General features: G+C 40.8%; 1 protein-coding gene and 1 pseudogene across 1 annotated transcript; one reads left to right on the plus strand and one right to left on the minus strand.

The window, feature by feature from the left end:
* The first annotated feature begins 12,072 nt into the window (after positions 1 to 12,072).
* Positions 12,073 to 13,479, plus strand: LOC126064619 (tripartite motif-containing protein 75-like; annotated as a pseudogene).
* A 5,643-nt stretch (positions 13,480 to 19,122) lies between these two features.
* Positions 19,123 to 21,401, minus strand: LOC126064620 (putative tripartite motif-containing protein 61). The gene is made up of 2 exons (XM_049863806.1): positions 20,915 to 21,401; positions 19,123 to 19,127 (listed from the first exon to the last, which is right to left on the minus strand). Exons 1-2 carry the CDS (start codon positions 21,399 to 21,401, stop codon positions 19,123 to 19,125), a joined length of 492 nt encoding a protein of 163 aa, XP_049719763.1.
* Between the last annotated feature and the right edge of the window lie 4,719 nt (positions 21,402 to 26,120).

Consider the following 26,120-nt stretch of genomic DNA (forward strand, 5'->3'; position numbering starts at 1 on the left):
GTTATCTGGCCAACCGATTGGAAGAGATCCATATTTGTACCCATTCCAAAGAAAGGTGATCCAACAGAAAGCAGATATTATCAAACAATAAGATTAAGATCAAACCCAACTAAAATTTGCTGTGATAATTCAAAAACTGGTTGCAGCAGTACATCAACAAACAACTGCCAGAAGTTCAAGCTGGATTCAGAAGAGGACATTGAATGAGGAATATTATTGCTGATGTCAGATGGATCTTGGGTGAAAGCAGAGAATACCAGAGAGATGTTTACTTGTTTTTATTGACTATGCAAAGGCATTTGAGTGTGTGGATCATAACAAATTATGGATAACATTGTGAAGAATGGGAATTCCGGAACTCTTAATTATGCTCATGCAGAATCTGTAAACAGACGAAGAGGCAGTCACTCAAACAGAACAATGGGACACTGAGTGGTTTAAAGTTAGGAAAGGTGTGCTTAAGAGTTGTTTTACTGTCTCCAGGGTTATTCAGGTTGTATGCTGGGCAAATAACCCGAGAAGCCCGACCATATAAAGAAGAACACAGCAGTAGGATTGGAGGAAGACTCATTTACAACCTGTGATATGCAGATGATACTTTGTTTGCTGAAACTGAAGTAGACTTGAAGCGCTTAATGATGAAGATCAAAGACTACAGCCTTCATTATGGATTACACCTCAACCTAAAGAAAACGAAAATCATCACAACTGGACTGGTGAGAAACATCATGATAAACAGATAAATAATTTGTCAAGCAATCATTTTACCTGCTCCATAATTAACGCCCACGGAAGCAGCAGTGAAGAAATCAAAGTGTGCAGTCCACTGGTCAAATCTGCTACAAAAGGCCTCTTTAAAGTGTTAAAAAGCAAAGATATCACTTTAAGGACTAAATTGCGCCTGACCCAAGCCATGGTGTTTTCGGTTGCCTCATATGCACATGAAAGCTGGGTAATGGATAAGGAAGACCAAAGAAGAATTGATGCCTTTGAAATATGGCGTTGGCAAAGAATATTGAATAGAACACGGACTGCCAGAAGAATGAACAAATATGTCTCCTAAGGAGTGCAGCCAGAATGCCCCTTAGAAGCTAGGATGGCTAGACTTCATCCCACATACTTTGGACATGTTATCAGGACGTACCAGTACCTGGAGAAGGACATCATTCTCAGTAAAGTAGAGGGTCAGTGAAAAAGAGGAAGCCCCTCAACAAGACGGGATGACACAGTGGCTACAACAATGGGCTCAAGCATAACAACAATTTTGAGGATGGTCACAAGACAGGGCAATGTTTCGTTTTGTTTTACATAGGGTCACTATGTTTTGGAACTGACTGGAAAGCACCTAACGATAACAACAACATATGTGACAGCGTATACGTGTATTGTTTACAATTTCTTGCAATATAGTGTTTTACTTTTCATATCTCTTTAGTGATTCACATATTGCTGTAATTTGAGGAAAGTGACCAGGAGTGGTTTTGAGAACCCATTTCATTGAGGTAAGATTAACTCCTCCATTGATCGGGATAGCTGTGCTGAGCTGTGGTAATCTCCGTTGTTTAGCAAGAAAATAACCTATTTCTTATTCATATATTAGTACAATGTGAATCATTCAGGCCTTCCTCCATTAAGTGACAGAGGAATCTAAAGCCCTCGCTCATCACAGGGTTGCTACAAGTAGCAAAAGGAGAGCATGGAGATAGCGCACTGGTGCTGAAAGGCCAACACAGGATGGGACACACGTTGGCTCTCATATTCCATTATCTAAAGCTCATTGTAAGGCCTCACTTACCTACAAGTGGACTACAAAGAGTAGGAGTCAGACTAGGTTATAAACTACTGTTCACCCCAACTCTTCAATACAATCAGGCATTAGTGAAATTTATATTATAGTGACTGCTAGAATGACAACTCTCAAATTAAACCTTGTAAATAAATTATCATGAAAATTGGTAATAATTTTAACTCAATTCTGATAGCAGTTGTTCAATAACTTCACTAACATAGCAGATACTTCTATATAGTGTAAAACAGTCTTCATTTGAGAGAAATACTAAATGTTATTCTAAGGGAATGTTTGGAGATTCATTAGGAAAAGAATCACTGAATGTGGCAAGTCTAAACCCTATGGAATGGAGTAAAAACAATCCCTTATTAATTGGGAGAGGATTCTGTGGAAAAGGAGCCTAGAAGCTACTTTAAGAGTAGAGTAATATGGTGAAGATCAGTGGTGGAGTTGAGGCATGGGGAGACCCAGATACACCACACAGATACACACACTAAATTCTCACTTTGCATGGTTTCCATATGCACAAATTTCATTTACCGTGGTGAGTGTCTTAGTTATCTAGTGCTGCTATAACAGAAATACCACAAGTGGATAGCTTTAATAAAGAGAAATTTATTCTCTCCCTGTCTAAGAGGGAAAAGTCCAATTTCAGGGTTCCGGCTCCAGGGGAATGCTTTTTCTGTTGACTCTGGGAGATGGTCCTTGTCATCAATCTTCCCCTGGTCTAGGAGCTTCTCAGTGCAGGGATCCTGGGTCCAAAGGATGCACTCCCCTCCTAGTTCTTCATTCTTGGTTGTAGGAGGTCCCCCTGTCTCTCTGCTGGTTTCTCTCATTTATATCTTAGAAGTGATTGATTCAAGATACAATCTAATCTTGTAGATGGAGTCCTGCCTCATTAACGCTTTTGCCTATAATCTTGCCTCATTAATATCATAGAAGTAGGATTTACAAAACATAGGAAAATCACATCAGATGAAAAATGTTAGATAATTACACATTACTGGGAATCCTGGTCTGGCCAAGTTGACACACATTTTTGGAGAGACACAACTCAATGCATAACAGTTAGTTAAATGACAAAAGTCCTCCATCAACATGGTTCAAATTTTGTTACCATGGCATATTAATGGTAGGTAATTGCATAAAGTACACACTTCACAGGCCCTCATATGGTGTCTCCAGCCACAGAAGATTACTTTCAGGTCTTGAAATCTAACGGAATTTGTCTTGATGGATTTAAAATTTACTTGGTTGTTTTGGGGACCTTGGCAGTTCATTGTGTATTTTCATTATTTTTTCACCTAAGGCCAGTCTTTCGATTGTCAGTTTGATGAATAATGGTGTTGGACTTCAGAGTGGGAGCATGTGTCAAAGTAAGGACCTTGTTTACTGAGGGCCCACAATTTGACTCTGCCAACTGTCCTATTATAGACAGAATGTGGGCCTGGCTTCCTCACATAGGTGCCCTGATGCTGTAACAAGGTTACTACAAGTGGGTGGCTTTCAAGAACAGATATTTATTTTCTCACAGTTCTGAAGACTTAAAGTACAAATGAGGGTCTAAGCTACATTCCCTCCTTCTTTGTAGGTAGTCCCGGGTATTCATTTGTCCTGTGTGTGTTTGTGTGTGTGTGTCAGGAGTCTATGTGCAGGCCTCTGTGTCTACATTGCTCTTCATATAACTCAAGGTAATTAGGTTTAGGATTCCCTCTACACTGGTATGAGCATAACTTACTGACGGATTACATTATGTCAGATTGAATTAGGGGAGGTGATTGATTTTCATTATAAAAGTAATTAGATTAGATTATCATCACAGTATAGGTGTTAGCCCAGCTCATGTTTGGGAGGAACACAATTCAATCCGTAACAGTCATTTGACGTGTCAAAATATAAGCAGTGCTACTTTAGCCAGTCCTTGTAATTTATCCATGTGAATTTCCACAAATTTATATTTTATAAGGATAATCTGTTTTACAAACAGGTGGTAGAATACAACAAAAAACTTAGTCTAAAAAAGGATAGGGATGCATTTTTAAAAATAAATTATAAATTTGATTTCACTTAATTAGCAATTTGCCTAAAATAAATTGTAATGTCTCAAAGGATTTCTGAGTATATATACTGCTACTCAGAGGAAGTGAAATTAGGCTGGCATTTAAAGAAAGGGAATAAATAAGGGCCTAAACAATGTGTATGGGGAATGCAAACTGTCATGGAATGAAGGTACCTATGCAAAGGTCCAGAGGCAGGAGGATCCAGTGTGGTGAGTTAGAGGCAGAGGAGAGGACAGTGTACAATGAGCCAAGAATAGGTGGCAACCAGACTGTGTAGGGGCTTTTGACACTTCGTGAAGTTTTTGTGTCTTTCCAAGAGCTATGAAAACGGCTTCCGTTGTTTTAAAAAGCATGATTACAGTTGCGATTAAGAAAAGAAACAAAAAACAAAGATAAGGTGTAGGAAATGATAAAAGGTAAGGTAAAGTTAAAAAAAAGTTAATGGGAGTAAATCACTTAAGAGGCTGTAGCAGTATAATCCCGTGGAGGTGGTCATGGTGGTAACCAGTTCTCAGATAGGGCCTGAGATATGCAAGAGGATAAAGGTAAGGGAGGAGTATTGGAAAAGTGAGGGCAATTATAATGGCTGCTGACCAACCCAGGAAGATACAACGTGAAGTAGAGTCAGTAGGCAATCAGTGGCCACCTCAGTCCTGGCAGTTCTGCTTCCTGGCCCTGGTGCTTGTTGCATCTAGCAGGGATGCCTGGGTGTTCTCTTACTTATAAGGGTTCCTTCTCCCCAAGTCCTTCATTTCTTAGAGGCATTGGGTCAGAGAACAAAAACAACTAACAATTGTAGAACTGTGTCCTTGGCCTGACAAGCTTTAAAATTTCTCTTTCCACATGTCAGGAGTGTCCACGGTTGACCTGCCTTCTAGGTCTGTACAAGTGGCCACTCTATGGAAAGTGGTGAAGCCATGGTGGCACAGTGGTTCAGAGTTAATACTGCTAACCAAAATGTCGGCAGTTTGAATTCACCAGCCACTCCTCAGAAACACAATGGGGCAGTTCTACTCTGTCTTATAGGGTTGCTATGAGTCGAAATCGAGTCGACCGCAATGGGTTTGGTTTGCGTTTATGAAAACTAGGAGTGGAAGATATTTCAATCACTGGAGTGTGTTGCAGCTTTTGGCCAGGGTGAAAGGAGTTAGGGATAAACTCGACCCAGATCTCTGCAACTGAAATGTAAAATTCTGCCATTCTTAGTACTGCATGGTGCTGAAAATTACCTATTGTCATATGACAGTTAAACTGTTGGGTTTTGGAGGTAAACAAACCAGGGTGAGAATAGGAAGAGGACTCACTCAGCCTTTCAGATCTTCAGTTACCTCGTCAGCAAAGATGGGACTAAAGGAGGTTGATGGGATAAAATAGAATTACAATGGTGTAAATGAGATCATGCTTATTAACACTGTGAGGGTCCACCTGACTTGATTGACTCAGGGGAGATCCCTTTCCACCAAGCAAACATTCTCTCCCACACTGCCCAGCCCAGCCCTCTCTTCTAAGGGAAGGAGCGACCAATCCATGGGCGGTGGAGTGCTAAGAGCTCCACCCTCCAGGTGGTGGATACAAGCCTTGGTCCAACCACTGACCAGCCTTCAGGTACAAGGCTGACTGTGGAGATCAGTCTGGAAGATCCACTACAGCGACTCTCCTCAGCTGCGACCCTCCTTAGCAGCGACCCTCCTCAGCGGCGACACTTTGCAGTGCCTGTTGCTCCAGGTAAGTCGGCGATAAGCAATGTGGTTGCTGGAGGCTGGAATACAGGACAAGCCCTCGCTTCTGAGCACCTACTCAGTGCAGGGCTGAAGTCGACCCTCGAAAGTGAATCCAAACTCAGATTTGCAGTTATTTTAAAACAAATCACCTATATTATGGTTCTAACCACATTTTTTTTAACCGCTTGCTGAAAATACAGATACCCAGATCCCACCCTAATCCTGTGGTGTCAGAAAAGGTGTGACTAATATCTATGTCTAACAAACGCCCAGAGGTAGCTGGCCTGAAGCCGAGTATGGAATCATTTTTCAGGGTGTCTTAGTGAGAGACAGTTTTGTGGATAGTTGGGGTGAGTGGAGGGATAAGAACCATGAGGCCTGATATCCCTGACGCCCTGTACAGCCTTGATCTTACTTAACCCTCAGAAGCTGTTCTGCTTACACAGAGAAGAGGCTCAGAGGGGTTAAGTAGTTTGCCCAGAATCACTCAGTTCCTAAGGGAGAACCAGGAATCTGGTCCAGTTTTTCTTCATTCAACAGCTGTTTAGGCTTAAAAAAAAGGCTGGGACTGAGCAAATATTGGGAGATGCAATCTTGGTAGGGTCAGAAAAAAAGGGTCAGGGAAGGGACAAATCCTATCTTTATGGAGTTTGCCATTTTAGTGGGGACCTGAGACATCCAGAATGTGGATAAAATCATGAGTCACAAGGGTTCAAAGCAGAAGTACATGTTGTTGTACTTACTATACCTGGATATGGTAGTAGGGGAGATCAACATTCACGGAGGTATGGGCACACTTAGACTGTGGAGGAAGTGACAAAAATTTTGAGGCAGCACAGGAGATAACTAAGGCATCATCTTGTACAAAGGGTCTGGGGCCTGGGGGAGCTCAACCTACTAGAGACAGTGAAGGAAGGAGGGCAGAGAACATGGTGCGAGGGGAGGTGATGTTGTTGTTAGGTGCCACCCAGTCAGTTCTGACTCCTAGTGGCCCTGTGTACAACAGAAGGAAACACTGCCCTGTCCTACATCATCCTCAGAGTCATTGTTCTACTTGAGCCTGTTGTTGCAGCCACTGTGTCAATCCATCTCATTGAGGGGCTTCCTCTTTTTTAGTGACCCTTTACCTTACCAAGCTTAAAATCCTTCTCCAGTACTCATCCCTCCTGATAACATGTCTTAAGTATGTGAGACAAAGTCCTTGTGTTTAACGAGCATTCCAGTTGTACTTCTTCCAAGACAGATTTGTTCGTTCTTTCTGCAGTCCATGGTATATTCAATATTCTTTGCCAACACCGTAATTCAAAGGCCTCAATTCTTCTTTGGTCTTCCTTATTCATCCTCCAGGTTTCCCATGCATATGAGGTGATTGACAACACCACGGCTGAGGTCAGGCACACCTTAGTCTTCAAGGTGACCTCTTTGATTTTTAATACTTTAAAGAGCTCTTTTGCAGCAGATTTGCCCAGTGCAATGTGTCTTTTGATTTCTTGACTGCCACTTCCATGGGTATTAATAATGGATCCAAGTAAAAGGAAACCCTTAACAACTTCAGTTTTTCTCTCCATTTATCATAATGTTGTTTATTGGTCCAGCTGTGAGGATTTTTGTTTTCTTTATGTTGAAGTGTAACCCATACTGAAGGCTGTGGTCTTGGATCTTTATCAGTTAGTACTTCAACTCCTCTTTACTTTTGGCAAGCAAGATTGTGTCGTCTGTATATCTCAGGTTGTTAATGAGCTTTCCTCCAATCCTGATGCTGCCTTCTTGATATAGTCCAGTTTTTCAGATTATTTGTTCAGCATATAAATTGAATAAGTATGGTGACAGGATACAACGCTGACGCACATCTTTCCTGACTTTAAGCCACTCACTGTCCCCTCCTTCTGTTTGAACTACTGCCTCTTTATTTATGTACAGGTTCCTCATGAGCACAATTAAGTGTTCTGGGATTCCCAACCTTCGAAAAGTTATCCATAATTTGTTATGATCCTCACAATTCAGTGCCGTTGCATAGTCAATAAAACACAGGTAAAGATCTTTCTGGTGTTCTCTGTTTGCAGTCAAGATCTATCTGACATCAGCAGTGATATCCCTGCTTACATGTCCTCTTTTAAATCTGACTTGAATTTCTGACCATGTCCTGCCGATACACCGCTGCAACTTCTTTTGAATGATCTTCAAAAAATTTTACTTGTGTGTGATATTAATGATATTGTTTGATATTTTCTGTGTTCAGTGGGATCACCTTTCTTTGGGATTGGCATAAATATGGATCTCTACCAGTCACTTGGCCAGGTAGCTGTCTTGCAGATTTCTTGGGATAGATGAGAGAGCACTTCCATCGCTGCATCTATTTGTTGAAATGTCTCAAATGATATTTCATGCATTCCTGAAGCCTTGATTTTCATCAATGCCTTCATTACAGCTTGGACTTCTTCCTTCAGTACCGTGGGTTCTTGATCATATGTTACTTTCTGAGATGGTTGAGCATCCACCAATTCTGTTTGGTGTAGTAACTCTGTATTCCTTCCACCTTCTTTTGATGCTTCCTGCATTATTGAATATCTTTCCTGTAGAATTTTTCAATATTGCATTTTGAGGCTTGAATTTTTTCTTCAGCTCTTTCAGCTTGAGAAATGCAGAGTGTCCTTACCTTTTGGTTTTCTATCACCAGGTCTTCGCACATGTCGTTGTAATTCTTTGTCTTCTCGAGCTGCCCTTTGAAATCCTCTGTTCAGTTGTTTTACTTCATCTTTTCTTCCTTTAGCTTTAGCTACTCAATGTTCAAGAGCAAGTTTCAGAGTCTCCTCTGACATTCATTCTGGTCTTTTCTTTCTTTCCTGTCTTTTTAAGGACCTTTTGTTTTCTTCATATATAATGTCCTTGATATCATTCCACAACTCATCTGGTCTTTGGTCATTATTGTTGGACCCATCAAATCTACTCTTCAGATGGTCTCTAAATTGAGGTATGGTATATTCAAGGCCATAATTTGACTGTAGTGAGCTTGTTCTAATTTTCTTCAGTTTCAACTTGAACTTACATAGGAGCAATTGATGGTCTGTTCTGCAGTCAGCCTGTGGCCTTTTTCTGACTGATGATATTGAGCTATTCTGTTGTCTCTTTCCACAGATATAGTTGATTTGATCTGTGTATTCCATCTGGTGAGGTCCATAGTTTATGCTGGTGAAACCGTATTTGCAATGAAGATGTCATGGGTCTTGCAAAATTGTATCATGCGATCTCTGGCATCATTTCTATCACAAACATCATATTTTCCAACTACCAATCCTTTTGGTCTCCAACTTTCCCATTCCAGTCACCAGTAATTATCAATGCATCCTGATTGCATGCTCCATCAATTTCAGACTTCAGAGGTTGGTAAAAATCTTCAATTTCTTCATCTTTAGCCTTAGTAGTTGGTGTGGATTTTTGAATAATAGTCATATTAACTGGTCTGCCTTGTAGGTGTATGAATATTATTGTATCAGTGACAGCGTTGTACTCCAGGATAGATCTTGAAATGTTCTTTTTGATGATGAATGTGATGCCATTCCTCTTAAATTGTCATTCCCAGCATAGCAACTGTATGATTGTCATTCCAAATGGCCAATACTACTCCATTTCAGCTCACTAATGCCTAGGATATCGATGTTTATATGTTCAATTTCATTTTTAACAGTTTCCAATTTTCCTAGATTCATACTTCATACATTCCAGGTTCCGATTATTAATGGATGTTTGCACCTATTCCTTCTCAATTTGAGTCGTCCCACATCAGCAAATGAAGGTCTCAAAGGCTTGACTCCATCCACATCATTAAGGTGGACTCTAGTTTGAGGAGGCAGCTCTTCATCAGTTATCTTTTGCGTGCCTTCCAACTCGAAGGGCTCATCTTCCAGCACAATATCAGACAGTGTTCCACTGCTATTCATAAGGTTTTCAGTGGCTAATTCCTTTTAGAAGTAGAGTGCTAGCACGTTCTTCTTAGTCTGTCTTAGGCTAGAAGCTCAGCTGAAACCTGTCCAACATGGGCGACCCTGCTGGTATTTGAATACTGGTGGCAGAGCTTCCAGCATCACAGCAACATGAAAGCCCTCAGAGTACAACAAACTGATAGACATGTGGCGGCAACCTATACTTTACCAAGCATGATGTCCTTCTCTACTGATTGATCCTTCTTGATACTATGTCAAAAGTATGTGAGATGAACTCTCGTCATCCTTGCTTCTAAGGAGCATTCTGGTTGTACCTCTTCCAAGACAGATTTCTTTGTTCTTTTGACAGTCCATGGTATATTCAATATTCTGGGCCAATGCCACAATTCCAAGGCATCAATTCTTCTTTAATCTTCCTTATTCACTGTCAGGCTTTCCTATAAAAGAGGTGTAGCTGTCGGGAAAATACCTTGGTCCTCATGAGGACAGCAATCCTGGAACACTTTTAAATAGGAGAGTGTTGTGATTACATCCCTGTTGTTGAAGGGCAGATAGAGGCGAGGGTGGGTGCTGTTGGAGGTGAGTGCAGGTGTCCAGAGGAAAGAGTTGGTAGCTTTGAGGGTGTAGTGGTGACTACACAACGTGTGTTCTTTGAATACAGGATCATAAGTGTGGAATGTTTAGGGTATTATTTGTTACTATTGAGTGAGGGCCTTCAATGTACCAGGACTGATGCTAGGAACATCTCTCCTTCCTCAGTCAGTCCTTTCTGACTTGTCTAAGATCACGTCCACACAAAAGGAGGATTTCAGCTCAGACAGCCTGGTTAGTTGTCTCTTCTCACCATCCACCAAGATTCCTTTCTCTAGGGAAACAAGACACTTGTGTCCTCTGCCTGTGTGTTAGGAATCTTTTCAGTATTTGTCATTCAGGTAAGGCACAAAGAACACACACACTCTCTTCACACTGAGTTTATGGATTATTAAAAAGCACATTATTTTCATAACTGGCCATTTGTTTCTATGACTTGCCTCCTTCACCTTTTTTAAAATATAGATACCACTGTTCATTGTATTTTTTTTCTTTGCTTGTTTTACATGAATTCTTTAAGGCATACCATTTATTTATATGTTTGACAAAATAAAAGTTTCTAGATTTCAATCAAGCATAGAAAAGCCTTCCTCAGTGAGATTAAAAATATTCTTCTGTAATTTATTCTCATACTCTATGGATTATTTATTTATTTATTTATTTATGCTATTAACTGAGAAGTAAACAAAAAAAAAGCACAAGTGTGTAATGTGATATCCACCATCTAGTTGTGCATAGGGTCGCCATGAGTCACAACAGATTCAACGGCATCTAACAACAACAGCCAACACTTTAAAATTTAACACTTTCGCTTTCACTTATAGTCCTCATACAGTGAAACCCAGATTGCCTTAATCCAGTCTATGTTTGAAATGGTTTAATGAACCAGGCCTTTTAAAGGTAGCCAATTTTTTCCTCCTAGTTTATTTGTCTGGGTTCATCTTATGTTGGATGTGCTGAGCTCCAAGCTTTATTCCTTGAGTCCTGATAGTTGGCTGAAGCTCTACAAAGTCTTGTAGCCTCAATTCAGAATCAGTAATTGCCTCTTGGGGAGAGCTAAACCGCCTGGGCTTCCCATCACTTCCCTGCACCTTGTCCCTGCAAATCCTCACTAGTTAGCAGGTTACCAATAATTCAATGAGCAGTTGTGAGTGTGTATGTATGTATTTGTGTTTCTCAGCTTTATTTTATTTTGAAACCCAGATCTCACATATCTTTTTGAGCGCCATGTGAGTTTTCCTGGTTGGCATCATTCTTTAAGTAAATCTAATTTAATCCAGGGTTTGGTACTTAAAGCTTAATATATCAAGCAATTAAGATGCTTAGATAAAAGAGAAGTAGACTTTGGTCTATTATGAATTTGATGGTATCAGAAATAGCTGTTGTTTAAACCAAAAACTACCTAATGCCTTTCTTATAGATTTCACAAGATTAAAATGATTGATCTTGGGATTTTCATCCTTTTTTACATTATTCTGTTAGAGTCAAGGGTCTTAAATAACTTTACCTAGATTCCCCAGATAATAGGTATACAAAGAGTGGTATCTAACCCAGGATAGGGTATCTAGTCCCAAGGACTAGACCCAGCAGCCAGTTTCAGTGTACCTGATTTGGGAATAAGTGGATTGAAAGGGTAGAGAAAAGAATTGGTGGCATTCAGCAGGGCCACAAAGACTTTTTTTTTAATTTTAAGTGAAGAAATATTCCTCATCCTCAGGAACAAATAGGCACCTTCATGTTGTGACTGGATTCTGACCGAGAGAAGTGATTAGCATGGCTTCGTATTCTCTGGGCTGCCAAAGGGCTGGACGACTAGTTGCCCAACTAATCTGTGATCAGCAGCTGATTGTGAAGAGTACTCCTACTGACACAAATGTCTACAACAGAGGACCAGCAACCTCATAGGATTTCATAGCTTGGATACCTTGTGAAGAAAAGCGCTCTCAGTCCTAACCTTCATTCACAGCCTAATGGAGGTCACAACAGCCCTGGCAAGAATTCAGGCAGAAGCCAACTGCCCCATCTGTCTGGATTACTTTAGAGACCCTGTTACCATCAAATGTGGGCACATCTTCTGTTGCTCCTGCATCCAGCAGTCCTGGGAGGGTCGACAGGACAGGTTCCCTTGCCCTGAGTGCCGCCACCCATGCCTACAGTGGCACCTCGGGAGCAACACCCAGCTGGGACATATAGCTGAAATTGCCAAGCTACTCCATATCACCAGGAGCAAGAGGAAGAGGGAGGAAGAGACATGCTTGTGCGAGAAGCACAATCAGATACTCACCCACTTCTGTGAGGAACACCTGGAGGTGTTGTGTCCCCTGTGCACGCAGCTCCCAGACCACCAGGATCACTACGTGAGGTCCATAGAGGAGGCTGCCTCTCATCACAGGAAAAGGCTCATGAGTTACATGGAGCCCCTGAAGAAACAAATGGCACATTTTCAAAAACTAGTAACTACCCAAGACAGAGAACCATTCGAACTGAGAAAAAAGGTGGAAAAGCAGAGGAAAGAATTATTCTCTGAATTTGAGCACCTGAACAAGTTTTTAGACTGTGAGCGTGAAGAAGCTCTCTCCAGGTTAGCTCGTGAAGAGAACCAGATTCAACAGAAACTAAATGCGAATATAACAGCATTTTCAGAGTTCATTTCCACACTCAACAATCTACTAAAGGAGGTGGCAGGGAAGAGTGTGATGTCAGAAGTGAAACTGCTAACAGATATTAAGAGCATCCAGAATCGATGTGAAAGCCTCAACCCCCCAGTGCTCTATTCCTTCCAGCTAACGAAGGAAGGATGCAGCCTTCCTCCACAGTATTCGGCTCTGCAGAAAATTATACAGAAATTTAAAGATGTGGCACTGGACCCCGAAACACCACATTGAAATCTGTTTGTCTCTGCAGATAAAAAATCTGTCACATTTGTGAAGAAAACACAAAGACTTCCTCCTAATCCAAAGAGATTCAAGTTTGACCCAGTTGTCCTGGGTTCTGAAGAGTTCAGTTCTGGTAGACATTACTGGGAGGTGGAAGTGGGTGAGAAGCCTGAATGGTCTGTGGGGCTTTGTAAAGACTCCCTTTCCAGGAAGACAAAGAGGCCCCCGGCAGGGCAGGAGAGATGCTGGGCAATTCAGCTGTGCAATGGTAACTATGTTACACGAGGCACTTTTCCAGTCACTCTGGTGATAACAGAAAAACCCAGAGGGATTGGCATTTATCTGGACTATGAACTGGGTGAGATTTCGTTTTACAGTTTGAATGACAGATCTCATATCTTTTCTTTCACTGATAGATTTTCTGAAATCCTGAAGCCTTATTTCTGTATTGGACGTGATTCTCAACCTCTCACAATCTGTGCTGTCAGAGATTATGAATGATAAACTATCTGGGAGGCTGTCACATTGCTTGATTTTATTCCTGCAATTCATGGTATATCATGGTTGTATATCATACAACTATCACTTAATATAGCACTGATTATTTTTTTTTTTTAAATACTCCTAAACTTTAACACATGAAGAAGGTTGTTTTATCTCATTTAGTTTCTTTGGTGACAGGGATGTTGTGGGGACTAATATTTTGTGGGAATTAACTATAAACTGTTTCTGAAATTCTAAGATTGGAGTGTATGAAAATGTAACCGTGTAACTTTCGTAAATACATTTTGTGTATACACACACACATACACACACACATGTTATTTATGATACGTTGCTGTGGATATAATTCTGACTCCAAATACCAGCAGTGTCACCCATCGTGGACAGGTTTCAGGAGAGCTTCCAGACTAAAACAGACTAGGATGAAGGACCTGGCATGGAGTTGCACCTGAGATAGGGTAGGAGAATGGGGCTGCTTAAATCTGAGGGTGTAGAGTTGCTCTCCCAGTGAGCCTGGAAGGCTGAGCTGAAGCCTAGTGCCTAGCAACCTTCATCCAGAATCCCAGGAGTGTGAACAACATCCAGAGTCTGGAGGGCAGGGCCATTGTCTAAATGGTCTCAGAGAACAGAGGATTATATTCCGTCCTTGAGATCTAATGTAATGTGTTCTGCTGACTTGCTTGGTGCCTGTTATCCCTTCCTTCCTTTGAAGTTCTCCCATTTGTAATGGAAATGTCTACCTTGTGCCTGATACACCATTGTACTTTGGAAGCAGATATCTTGTATACTAGGTTTCACACAGGAAGAGGAATTTTGCCCCAGGATGGAATTTGGCCTTAGAACTGTTTTAAAACTTTTGGGATGGTATGATATGATGGGAGGAATGTATTTTACTGGGGCAAGGGGATGTATTTTGGGATGAGAGGATGGAATGTTATGGATGGAAATACGTATCCCAAAAATGTGTGTCAATTTGGTTGGGCCATGATTCCCTGTATTGTGTAGCACTATTTCTGATATTTCTGATATAGCAGCACTGGATACCTAAGACAGCCCTGCTGATCCAGGCTGTGCTATATATGCATAAGAAATAGGTAATTTTTAATTTTTTTTGAACAGCTGAGATTACCACAACACAGCAATCCCGATAATGAAGAAGTTACCCTTATCTTAATGAAATGGATTCTCAGAAATTCCTGGTAACTTTCCTCAAATTATAGCAATATGCAAAAAATACAGAGGTGTGAAAAGTAAAACTCTCCATTAGGAGGAATTGTAAACAACACACATATAGGCTGCCATGCACAGGCATTTGTTAAAGCAAAGGCAGTTTAACACAATGTAATGGAACACGATATTATGGATTGAATCGTTTCCCTCTAAAATATGCACTGTAATGCTAACCCCCATACCTGTGGATATAATCTGGTTTTGGAATAGGGCTTTGTTATTTTAATGAAGCCATATCAGTGTGTGTGGGGGGGGTATCTCCTAAAACTAATCAATAAAACAAAAATCAAAGCAAACCAGTTGTCTTTGAGTCAATTCCATTTCATGACCACCTCATGTGTTGCAGAATAAAATTCTCCGTAATCACCACTGAGTTATAAAAATGAGCAGATTAAACACAGAAGCAACCACAAATCCACAAATGGGTTGAAGGTAGATGCCACATCAAGATCCTCAAGGAAGACCGGGTTTGCATAGGCTGAAAGATGCAAGTATCTTTCCCCAGTGCCCACAGATAGAGTATTCCCCTAAATCTGGTGCCCTGCATTTGGTCTTTTTGTTTCTGGAACTATGAGAAAATTAATTCCTGTTCTTGAAAGTCACACACTTGTGGTATTTCTGTTACGGCAGCACTGGGAAACTAAGACACACAGATAAGCAGTATTTTGTGGTAGCGTGTGGACATGGTTTTATATAATATGATGAGATAAAAAGAATACATACAGATTTAGAAAAAAATGTGCATAAATAGAGATAAAATGAAAAGCAGAATATAATAGTTTTTGTACAGTAGACTTTTGTTACTTGCTTAGGTTGTACTCCTGGCCACTACTTCACAGGATATGATCTGTATTTTGGCAGTGTTAGCTTCCACCAACATTTCAAGTGTCTTACAGTTTCAGGTCAGTTGACCACTTCTTTCCTGGTTAACTTTTTGGACAAAATTTTATCAGCCCTTGCCGTAGATTCATGGTTATCACCATATTCTAGTCACATTCCATTCATTGTATCCTTCCCACCTTTGCATAGCCATCCTCTTTAAATGGTTGTTTCTTAAATAATAATGTAAACGTTTCATGGCATTAAATAGATCTCTATTTCTCCAAAATTAAAAGAAATAAATAACTCTTTTATTTATATTGGAAACCGTGGGATGTGTAATTTGCTTAAGAAACTGGTAAATTCATACAAATGGAGATGACTTGAATTGTGTATCCTGAAAAGATGAGTTAAATGAAGTCCTCACACCTGAGCCTGTGAATGTGACCTTATTTGTAAATACGGTCTTTCATGACAGTTTACAGAGAGGTCTCAGCTAGAGGTATAGAGTGGAGTTTGTCAAAACATAGTAAAGCACTGCCATTGTAGTCGATGAAGCTGAAAGAGACATGGAAGGATGCTCCCTTAGCGCCAGCAGAGAGAGCACATAGGCCTACTGACGCCCTGAATTTGGACTTCAAACTTCCATATCTGTGAGAAAATAAACTTCTGTCCTTTAAAGGTACCTATGTTGTGGTATTTTTGTTATGACCCTCTAGGGGACTAAAATACATTGTTAAGATATTAATGCTCTGAAGACTGATTTGGTGTAACAGTGCCTGTTAATAAAAACAAAGTACATGTCAGGTATTACTGTTCTGGGGGCTGTCATTTCCTTAGTCTATAATGTGCTGCAGAAACTAGATGCAATATCTCTATCCTGAAATACAGAAACCTGATTACATCACCCATCACACTCCCTTTTAAACAATTAGTTCCACATTAAATATATTTTTTTGGACTGAGAGATTTAGAAAACCAATGTCATTTCTCGAACCTCTAAAACGGAACCACGTTACTGAAACCGTTTTCAACATTATGTCAGTGATCTGGGGTCCAAGTTCATTGAAATGGTTTCTGTCCAAACATTTAGTTCTCTTGATATGTCAGGAAATTAATCTTCTTGACAGGTTTCCACTGTACCATCTCAGTCATCTTAACAGATTACTTTCCTGCCACCTCATCACATGTGGGCAACTTTCTGGTCTCTTTCTGTGGCTAGTTGAAAACACTGAGCTGCCCACTCAATTGACACCAGTGGTTCTTCACCCTAAGGCTTCCAGGTAGAACAGGCTCTACCACACAATTATACTTTCCATTAAACTCCATTGATAACAAAGGAAACAGCCACAGTGTCAGCGGAATTAGACTTGATAGAAAAATCTAGGGGTGAGGATAGGTGTTATACCCATTGCTACAGATGCTGAAAACTGTTATATCTGCAGCTCCAACTCAGGTTTCCTCCCTAATCACATAAATTTGAGTGACAAATCTATTCAATTATTCCTTAGTCTGACATAGTATGACGTCTTTGTAGATGTGAGACACCAAATTAGAATCTGGAATGCAAAGATGCCATCTTAAGTCCCCACCATCAGAGAACTGACAATCCAGAAAATAGAGCAGTAAACTACGTGATATGTGGATTTCCTCCAAGTGGATGGCTGTCCATTCAGGAGATAGGATGCAGCCTTCCTTCAATGGGCAGAAATAAAACCTAGATTCTTGTAATTTTCCAGTAATCATTACATAGTCTCATTCACCATGACATTTTAAGAAATTGAAGTGACATAGATGAAGTTGTCAAAAACTCACTGTTTATAGTAGAGTGCAGTGATGTTCTTTTCCCAGACCATCAGCTCTCATTGCTCTCCAGCATAATCATTCTTAACTTTCTTTTGTTTTCTTCCAGAAACAACCTATGTACATACAAATATAGAAACTCATTTTTGTTTCTGTGTTCATTTTCAAGATGTAGTGTTTTGCACTTCCTTTCAGTTCGGTATATGTAGAGACTTTTTAAAATCCTCTTTATGAGTCTATTTTATCTATTTTAAGCATTCTTTGCCCCTTCAATATAAAGGTAAATGAGGAATATTTGTGGTATATGTTTTTGAAGAATCAGTAGTGCAATTTTTTCATTTATTTAAATATTTTAATTTTAGAACTGCAAATAATTTGCAGCAGGTTCCCAAATCTTTCTTATAAGAGATGGGGAATGACAATTTCAATAGTGTGGATAATTATAAAAAGAGGGACAAAACTGTCTTTGAATCATGCTTTCGGTTTTGTATATAAAAAGTTCTCACGAAATCCCAGGTCACCTTGATTTGCTACTACATAATCTATTGAAATTTTCAAATTTTGTGTTTTAAATTTAGGTCTATGATCCACTTTGAGTTAATTTATGTGAAAAAGGTAAGCTCTTTTCTAGACTCATTTTTTTGTACGTGCATGTCTCGTTGTTCTTGCGCTATGTGTTTAAAAGACTGTCCTTTCTTCATTGAATTGTTTTTGTTCCTTTGTCAAAGACGATTGACTACATTTCTGTGAGTCTGTATCTGTGATGTCTATTCTGTCCACTGATCTATGCCTTCGGCAATACCACACTGTCTTGATCACTACAGCTTTATAATAAGTCTTGAAGTCACATTGTGTCCGTTCTCCAATTTTGTTCTTCAGGATTGTGTTGGCTATTCTACTTTTGCCTTTACATGTAAACTGTAGTATCAGTTTGTCAATATCTACGAAATAACTCTCTGGGACTTTGATCAGGTTTGCTTTGAATTTATAGAGGAAATGGGGAAGAATTGACATTGTCATATTGTCTCCCTGTCCATGAACATGGAATATTTTTACTTCAGGCCAGGGTTTGAGGTCATCAACAAAACACAGAATAGAAGGCAGAATAGAAGAGATAATAGAACAAGGTAAGCTTCACTAACAGACACTGGTTCCCATGGTCAGTTAGTCACTTCCCATGGTTGATGCAGGACAGGTGTTATGGACTGAACGGTATCCCATGAAAATATGAATTGTAAATTCTAGCCTCTATGCCTGTGGTTATAAACCAAATTGGGAATGGGTTTTCTTTATTGTTACTGAGATAGGATTGGTGTAGCATGTGTCTCGAATCAATCTCTAACACGATATATGGCTCGAGTCAATCTCTAACACGATATAAAAGGAGCAAATTGAGCAGACAGAAATGGGGGAAGATAGATGCCAAGCCACATAGAAACCGCCAAGGAACAAGCCAATAGAAGCTGAAGAGACAAAGACCTTCCCCCATAGGCTACAGAGAGAGAAAGCCTTCCCCTAGAGCCGACATTCTGAATTCAGACTTCTAGCCTCTTAAACACCGAGAAAATTAATTTCTCTTTTTAAAACCTTGTGGTATTTCTGTTATTGCAACATTAGATAACTAAGACAGCAGGTCTGATGTTCACAACCCTCTTGTCATACAGGTAAACTCCATTCCCTCCCTGCTGGGGACAGATACAGAATTGGGGTAGACCTGGTGCCATATGCTTTCCACACATGAGCAGAACACAGAAAGCTACTCTCTGTTGAGAACTGGGAGGCAGGTTTCTATCCTAAGAAATGGGAAAGGGAGATACATTCACTTCTCAACATCCGCTATCAACAAATGTTCTGGACACAAGGGCTCTGAGTAGGCAGCCCATATTAGGAGGCACAGACCATTTTCCCATCACTCTCCATTTATTGGGATCTCCTTTGTTTTCACACGTTAGAGTTTTGTCCTTTTCCTCATAAATCTTATACATATTTTGGGAGATTTCTACTTAAGCATTTAAAATTTTAGTGCTAATGTAAATGGTGTTGTGTTTTTTATTTCAAATTTGCATACAATGGAGTACTGATCAGCAATAAAAGGAATGAACGATCAAGCTACTTGAAAGATCAGGAGTTAAAGAAGACAATCTGAAAAAGCTACTTACTGCATCATTTGAAATATATGACATTCTGGAATAGACAGTTAAAAGATCAGTGATAGCCAGGAATTCAGAGAGAGAGAGGGAGAGGGAAGAACACGTGGAGCACAAACCATTTTTAAGGTAGTGAAACTATTCTGTATTTTGCTGTAATGCTGGACAAATGACATTACGCATTTGTCAAAACCCGTAAGACTGTACAATCTAATGGTCACCACTAATGTAAACTATAGACTTTAGTTAATAATGATGAACAAGTACGTTTATGAACTGTAACCAATGTGTCACATGAATGCAACATGCTAATAATAATAGAGACAGTATGTGGATGGAAGGAGGGGCATGTGGGATTTCTCTCTAATGCCTGCACAATTTTCCTGTAAACTTAATAGTGCTCTAAAGAAATAGTCTATTAAAAAAAAACATCAGCTGTAAAACAACAAAAACGGAGTCAAACTCTTTATTATAAATGCTCTCCATGATCATAGGAAAAAATATAGCAACATACAAAATGATATCTCAGGAGGTTCATCATTCATTTCTGACAATATGTATTGCAAGAGAATTTGAAGACGGTCCAATAGAGAAATAGGGTATAAGTTTTTCTGTAGTCATTACAGTGGAAGTACAAAAATGTGATCTATTATTCAAATTGTAGAATGAAATCTCTCCCAACTCATAGTCCAGAAAAACACCAATCCGTGCGAGGTCTACTGACTCCCATGCAGCAAGTTTACTATTCCACAGCTCAATTTGCCAGCATCCATTATTTGGAGAAGGTGATGTAACTGCATTTCTAGGGAATGATTCTTTACACACACCTAAGGACCAATCACCTGTCCCTCTTACTTCTACCTGCCAAAAATGTCTGCCACTATCAAATCCCTCAGAACTCAAGATAGAAAGGTAAACATTAAATTCCCAGGGACTCTGAGGACAGTTTGGCTTCATCATTCTATACATCACAGTTTTTCTATCTTCTGAGACAATAAGATTGGAGTGGGCAGTTTCAGGATCTAGTACCAAATTTACCTGAAATATGCTGATCATATTTTGCAGACCAAAATATTGTGGAGGGAGACTGCAATGCTCCCTCTTCAGCTCATATGAAAACACTGCTGGGGGTTTTAGGAGATCATACCTGTTGTGGATGCTTCCAATACCTGTCAGTAAATCCAGGTCTGCCTGCACACACTTCTCTGTTATTTCACTTAACAGATTTTTTAGTATGGAAGTATGGTCTGAAATTTGGATTCTGTTTACAACTAGTTTTTTGTTAATATCCTCCTCTTCTTTTAGGAGCCTAACATGAATTTCTGCCTGCTCCTTTTCCAAGAAATGTATTAATTGTTGAAATTCTGAGTGTAAGTCACCCTTCTGATTTTCTACTTTGCACTTCAATTTCACTACTTTTGAGACTGCCATACCTAACCCATTTTCGGCATCCCCAACATGCTTCCTCAGGGACTCAATGTAGCTTTTGAGCTTTCTCCTGTGACTTGATGCAGCTTGCTCAATGGGCATCAGGAGGTGATCCTGGTGGTTGGAGGAGATCCTACACTGGGGACATAGTAGCTCCAGGTCCTTCTCACAGAATAGGGAAAGCTCCTGGTTGTGCTTCTCACACAGGGGTTTCTCTTCCTGGCGTTTCCTCTTGCTCCTCCTGGTGGGAAGTTGCTTAACAATATCAATCATGTTACATAATTGAGTGTTCCTTCTGAGGCTTCCATGGGGACACTGTTGGAGGCAGACTGGACAGGGGAAGTAGTCCTGTAGATCAATCCAGTACTGGTGGATGCAGGAGCAACAGAAGTTGTGGCCGCAGTCAATGGTCACAGGGTCTTTCAGATAATCCAGGCAAATGGGGCAGCTGGCCTCTGTGAGGAGGTTGCCCAGTGAGACTGCAAAGGCCATTGTGCAGTGAGGGCTTCAATGTAAGGGAGCACTCTTCAACACAGCCTAGTTTTCTGGGAGCTAAGGAAAGTGAGAAAATGATGACTTAGGGTTTTTTTGTTTCTTGTGAGGGTTAAGTAAGATAAAGGCTGTTCAGGGCATTGGGGATATCAGGCCTCAGGGTTCTTATCCCTCCTCTCATCCCAACTATACAAAAAACCGTTTGTCACTGAGACACCCTGGAAGGTGATTCCACACTTGGCTTCAGGTCAGCCACCTCCAGGCGTTTGTCAGACATAGATAATTGTCACCCCTTCTCTGATTCTGGAAACCCTGGTGGCATAGTGGTTAAGAGCTACAGCTGCTAACCAAAAGGTCAGCCAATGCAATCCACCAGGCACTCCTTGGAAACCCTATGGGGGCAGTCCTACTGTGTTCTATAGAGTCACTAGGAGTCGGAATCCACCCGACCGCAACGGGTTTGGGTTTCTTTTGTTTGTTTTCTCTGATTCTATAGGATTACGGTAGGATCTGGGTATCTGTATTTTTAACAAGCAGTTAGAACCATAATATATGATCTCTTTAAAAACACTGCAAACCCACCATGCACAAAAACGAACTCCAAATGGATCAAAGACCTAAATATAAAATCTAAAACAATAAGGATCATGGAAGGAAAATTAGGGACAATATTAGGAGCCCTAATACATGGCGTAAACAGTATACAAAACCTTACTAACAATGCAGAAGAAAAAGTAGATAACTGGGAGCTCCTAAAAATCAACACCTGTGTTCATCCAAAGACTTTGCAAAAAAAAAAAAGTAAGATTACCTACAGAATGGGAAATAGTTTTTAGCTATGACATTTCCAATCAGCGCCTGATCTCTAAAATCTACGTTATTGCAAAAACTCAACTGCAAAAAGACAAATAACCCAATTAAAAAATGGGCAGAAGATATGAACAGACACTTGACTAAAGAAGACATTCAGGTAGCTAACAGACACATGAGGAAATGCTCACAGTCATTAGCCATTAGAGAAATGCAAATCAAAACTACAATGAGATTCCATCTCACTACAACAAGGCTGGCATTAATCCAAAAAACACAAAATGTTATATGTGGGAGAGGTTGTGGAGAGATTGGAACACTTCTACACTGCTGGTGGGAATGTAAAATGGTACAACCACTTTGGAAATCGATTTGGCGCTTCTTTAAAAAAAGCTAGAAATAGAACTACCATACGATCCAGCAATCCCACTCCTTGGAATATATCCTAGAGAAATAAGAGCCTTTACACGAACAGATATATGCACACCCATGTTCACTGCAGCACTATTTACAATAGCAAAAAGTTGGAAGCCAACAAGCTGCTCATCAACGAATGAATGGATAAATAAATTTTGGTATATTCACACAATGGAACTCTATGCATCGATAAAGAACAGTGATGGATCTGTGAAACATTTCATAACGTGGAGGAATCTGGAAGGCATTATTCTGAGTGAAATCAGTCAGTTGCAAAAGGACAAATATTGTATAAGACGACTATTATAAGGACTCGAGAAATAGTTTAAACAGAGAAGAAAATATTCTTTGATGGCTATGAAAGGCGGGAGGGAGGGTGGGACAGGGGTATTCACTAATTAGATAGTAGGTAAGAACTACTTTAGGTGAAGGGAAAGACCACACACACTACAGGCGAGGTCAGCACAACTGGACTAAACCAAAAACAAAGAAGCTTCCTGAATAAACTGAATGCTTCAAAGGCCAGCATAGCAGGGGTGGGGGTTTGGAGGCAATGGTTTCAGGGGGCATCTAAGTCAATTGGCATAATAAAACCTATTGAGAAAACATTCTGCAGCCCACTTTGGAGAGTGGTGTCTGGGTTCTTAAACGCTAGCAAGCCGCCATCTAAGATGCATCAATTGGTCTCAACCCACCTGGATCAAAGGAGAATGAAGAACACCAAGGACACAAGGTAATTATGAGCCCAGGAGACAGAAAGGGCCACATAAGCCAGAGACTACATCAACCTGAGAGCAGAAGAACTAGATGGTGCCCGGCTACAACTGATGACTGCCCTGACAGGGAACGCAACAGAGAACTCCTGAGGCAGCAGGAGAGCAGGGAATGCAGACCCCAAATTCTCATAAAAATACCAGACTTGATGGTCTGACTGAGACTAGAAGGACCCCGCTGGCCGTGGCCCCCAGACCTTCTGTTTGCCCAAGCCAGGAACCATTCCCAAAGCCAACTCTTCAGACAGGGATTGGACTGGACAATGGGATGGAGAGGGATGCTGGTGAGGAGTGAGCTTCTTGGATCGGGTGGATACTTGAGACTATGGTTACATCTCCTGTCTGGAGGGGCGATGAGAGGGTAGAGGGCGTTAGAAGCTGGCAGAATTGACAGGAAAAGAGAGAGTGGAGGGAGGGAGCGGTCTGCGAGCAACTGGGAGTATGTAGCCAGGTGTATGTAAGTTTTTTGTGTGAGAGGCTGACTTGATTTGTAAACTTTCACTTAAAGGACGTTAAGAAAAAACTGCAAACCCGAGTTTGGATTCACTTTAAGGGTCTATCTCAGCCCTGTTTTCTCCTATGTTCCAGCCTCCTGCACCCACATGGCTCGCTGTTGGCTTACCTGGAGCAACCAGCACTGTGGAGGGTCGCCGCTCCCTGGGGGTCGTCTCTGAGGAGGTTTGCTGCCGCGGAGGTTCCCCTCTGCGAGAGTAGCGATTGAGGAGGGTCGCCGCTGCTGAAGGTTGCCACTCTAGACGGTCTCCGCAGCAGAGGGTCACTCCTGCAAAAGGTCGTTGCTGTGGAGGATCGCTGTGGCTTGTCTCCCAGGCTGGTCTCCACAGTCAGCCTTGTACCTGAAGGCTGGTCAGTGGTTGGACCACAGCATATATACACAGCTGGAGGGTGGAGCTCTTCCTAGGACTCCCTCCCCAATCAATTGGTGGTTCCTCCCTTGAGGAAGGAGGGCAGGGCTGGGCAGTGTGGGAGAGAATAGTTGGTTGGTGGAGAAAGGGATCTCCTGTGAGTCAATCAAGTCAGGTGGGCCAGGCTCGGTGTTAATAGGCATGATATCATTTACACCTTCCTAAACCTTTTTAACCCTTTTAGCCTGTCAGCGTCCTTTAATCCCATCTTTGCTGAAAATCTTTAAGTCTGAGGGAGACCTATTCATATTTTCACCCTGGTTTGTTTACCTCTGGAACCCACCAGTTTAACCTTTAAATTTCAATATGCAATTTTCAGCACCATGCAGTACAAGGAATGGCAGAATTTCACATTTCAGTTGCAGAGATCTGGGTTGAGCCTATCCCTTCCTCCTTGCATCCTCACCATAATCTGCAACACATTCCAGTGACTGAAGTATCTTCCACTCACACTTTTCACAAACCAAAACCAAACCAAATCAGTTGTGGTCCAGAAGATTCCGACTCATGATGACTCTATAAGACTGAGTAGAACTGCCCCATAGTGTTTTCAAGGAGTGGCTGGTGAATTCAAACTGCGGGCATTTAGGCTAGCAGCTTTAGCTCTGAACTACTTCATCATCATGGCTCCACCACTTTCCATAGAGTGGCCACTTGAACAGACCTAGAAGGCAAGCCAATCATGCACATGCCTGACATAGAAAGAGAACTTGTAAAATGTGTCAAGCCAAGGACAACCAGCTGTTGGTTGTTTACGTTCTCTGACCCCATGCCTCCAAGTTATGAAGGAACTGGGGAGAAGGAAATCTTATGAGGAAAAGAACACCGGGATATGCCAGCATGAAGCAACAAGCAGCAGGGCCAGGAAGCAGAACTACCAGGACTGAGGACGCCTCTGATTATCTGCTGACTCTACTTCACCTTGCATCTTCAGGGGGTTGGTCAGCAGCTACTATAATTGCCCCCTCTTTTCCAGTGCTCCACCCTCATCTTTATCCTCTTGCACATCTCAGTCCCTATCTGAAAACCAGTTACCATCATGACCATCTCCACCAGACTACACTGCACAGCCTCTTAGGTGATTTACTCCCATTAACTTTACCTCACCTCTTCCATACATGTTATCTTTTTTTAACATTGGAACTTTAATCATGCTACTTAAAACAATGGAGTAGTTTTCATAGCTCTTGGAAAGAAACAAAAACTTTACCAGGTGTCAAAAGCCCCTACACTGGTTGCCATCTATTCTTAGCTCATCACCCACTATCCCCTCCTCTTCTTTGAACTCCACACACTGATCCTCCCGCCTCTGGACCTTTTCACGGTCACGTTCATCCCATGGCCCTTCTCATCCCCCATACACATTGTGTAGTCCCTTATTTATTCCTCCACCTTTCCTTAAATCCCAACCTAATTTCACTTTCTCTGAGTAGTAGTATATATTCTTAGAAATTCTTTGAAACATAACAATTTATTTTAGGAGAATTGCTAATTAAGTGCAATCAGATTCATAATTGATTTTGAAAAATGCACCCATATCCTTTTTTAGACTAAACTTTTGTTTTGTTGTACCACTTGTTTGTAAAAGAGTTTATCCTTATAAAATATAAATTTGTGGAATTTCAGATGGCTAAATTATACAGAATGACTAAAGTAGAACTTCTCGTAATTTGACATATTAAATACCTATTACGGATTGAATAGTGTTGCTCCCAATTATGTGCTGGGGCAACACGTATACTGTGGATGTAATCTAATCTAATTACTTTGATATTGTAATGTAATCACCTCTCATA

The sequence above is a fragment of the Elephas maximus genome, chromosome 21, assembly GCF_024166365.1.
Source record: "Elephas maximus indicus isolate mEleMax1 chromosome 21, mEleMax1 primary haplotype, whole genome shotgun sequence".
Lineage (NCBI taxonomy): Eukaryota > Metazoa > Chordata > Mammalia > Proboscidea > Elephantidae > Elephas > Elephas maximus.

Coding starts and splice junctions, on each gene's coding strand:
- LOC126064620 (XM_049863806.1), bottom strand. CDS start 21,401: ATGGCCTTTGCAGTCTCACTGGGCAACCTCCTCACAGAGGCCAGCTGC.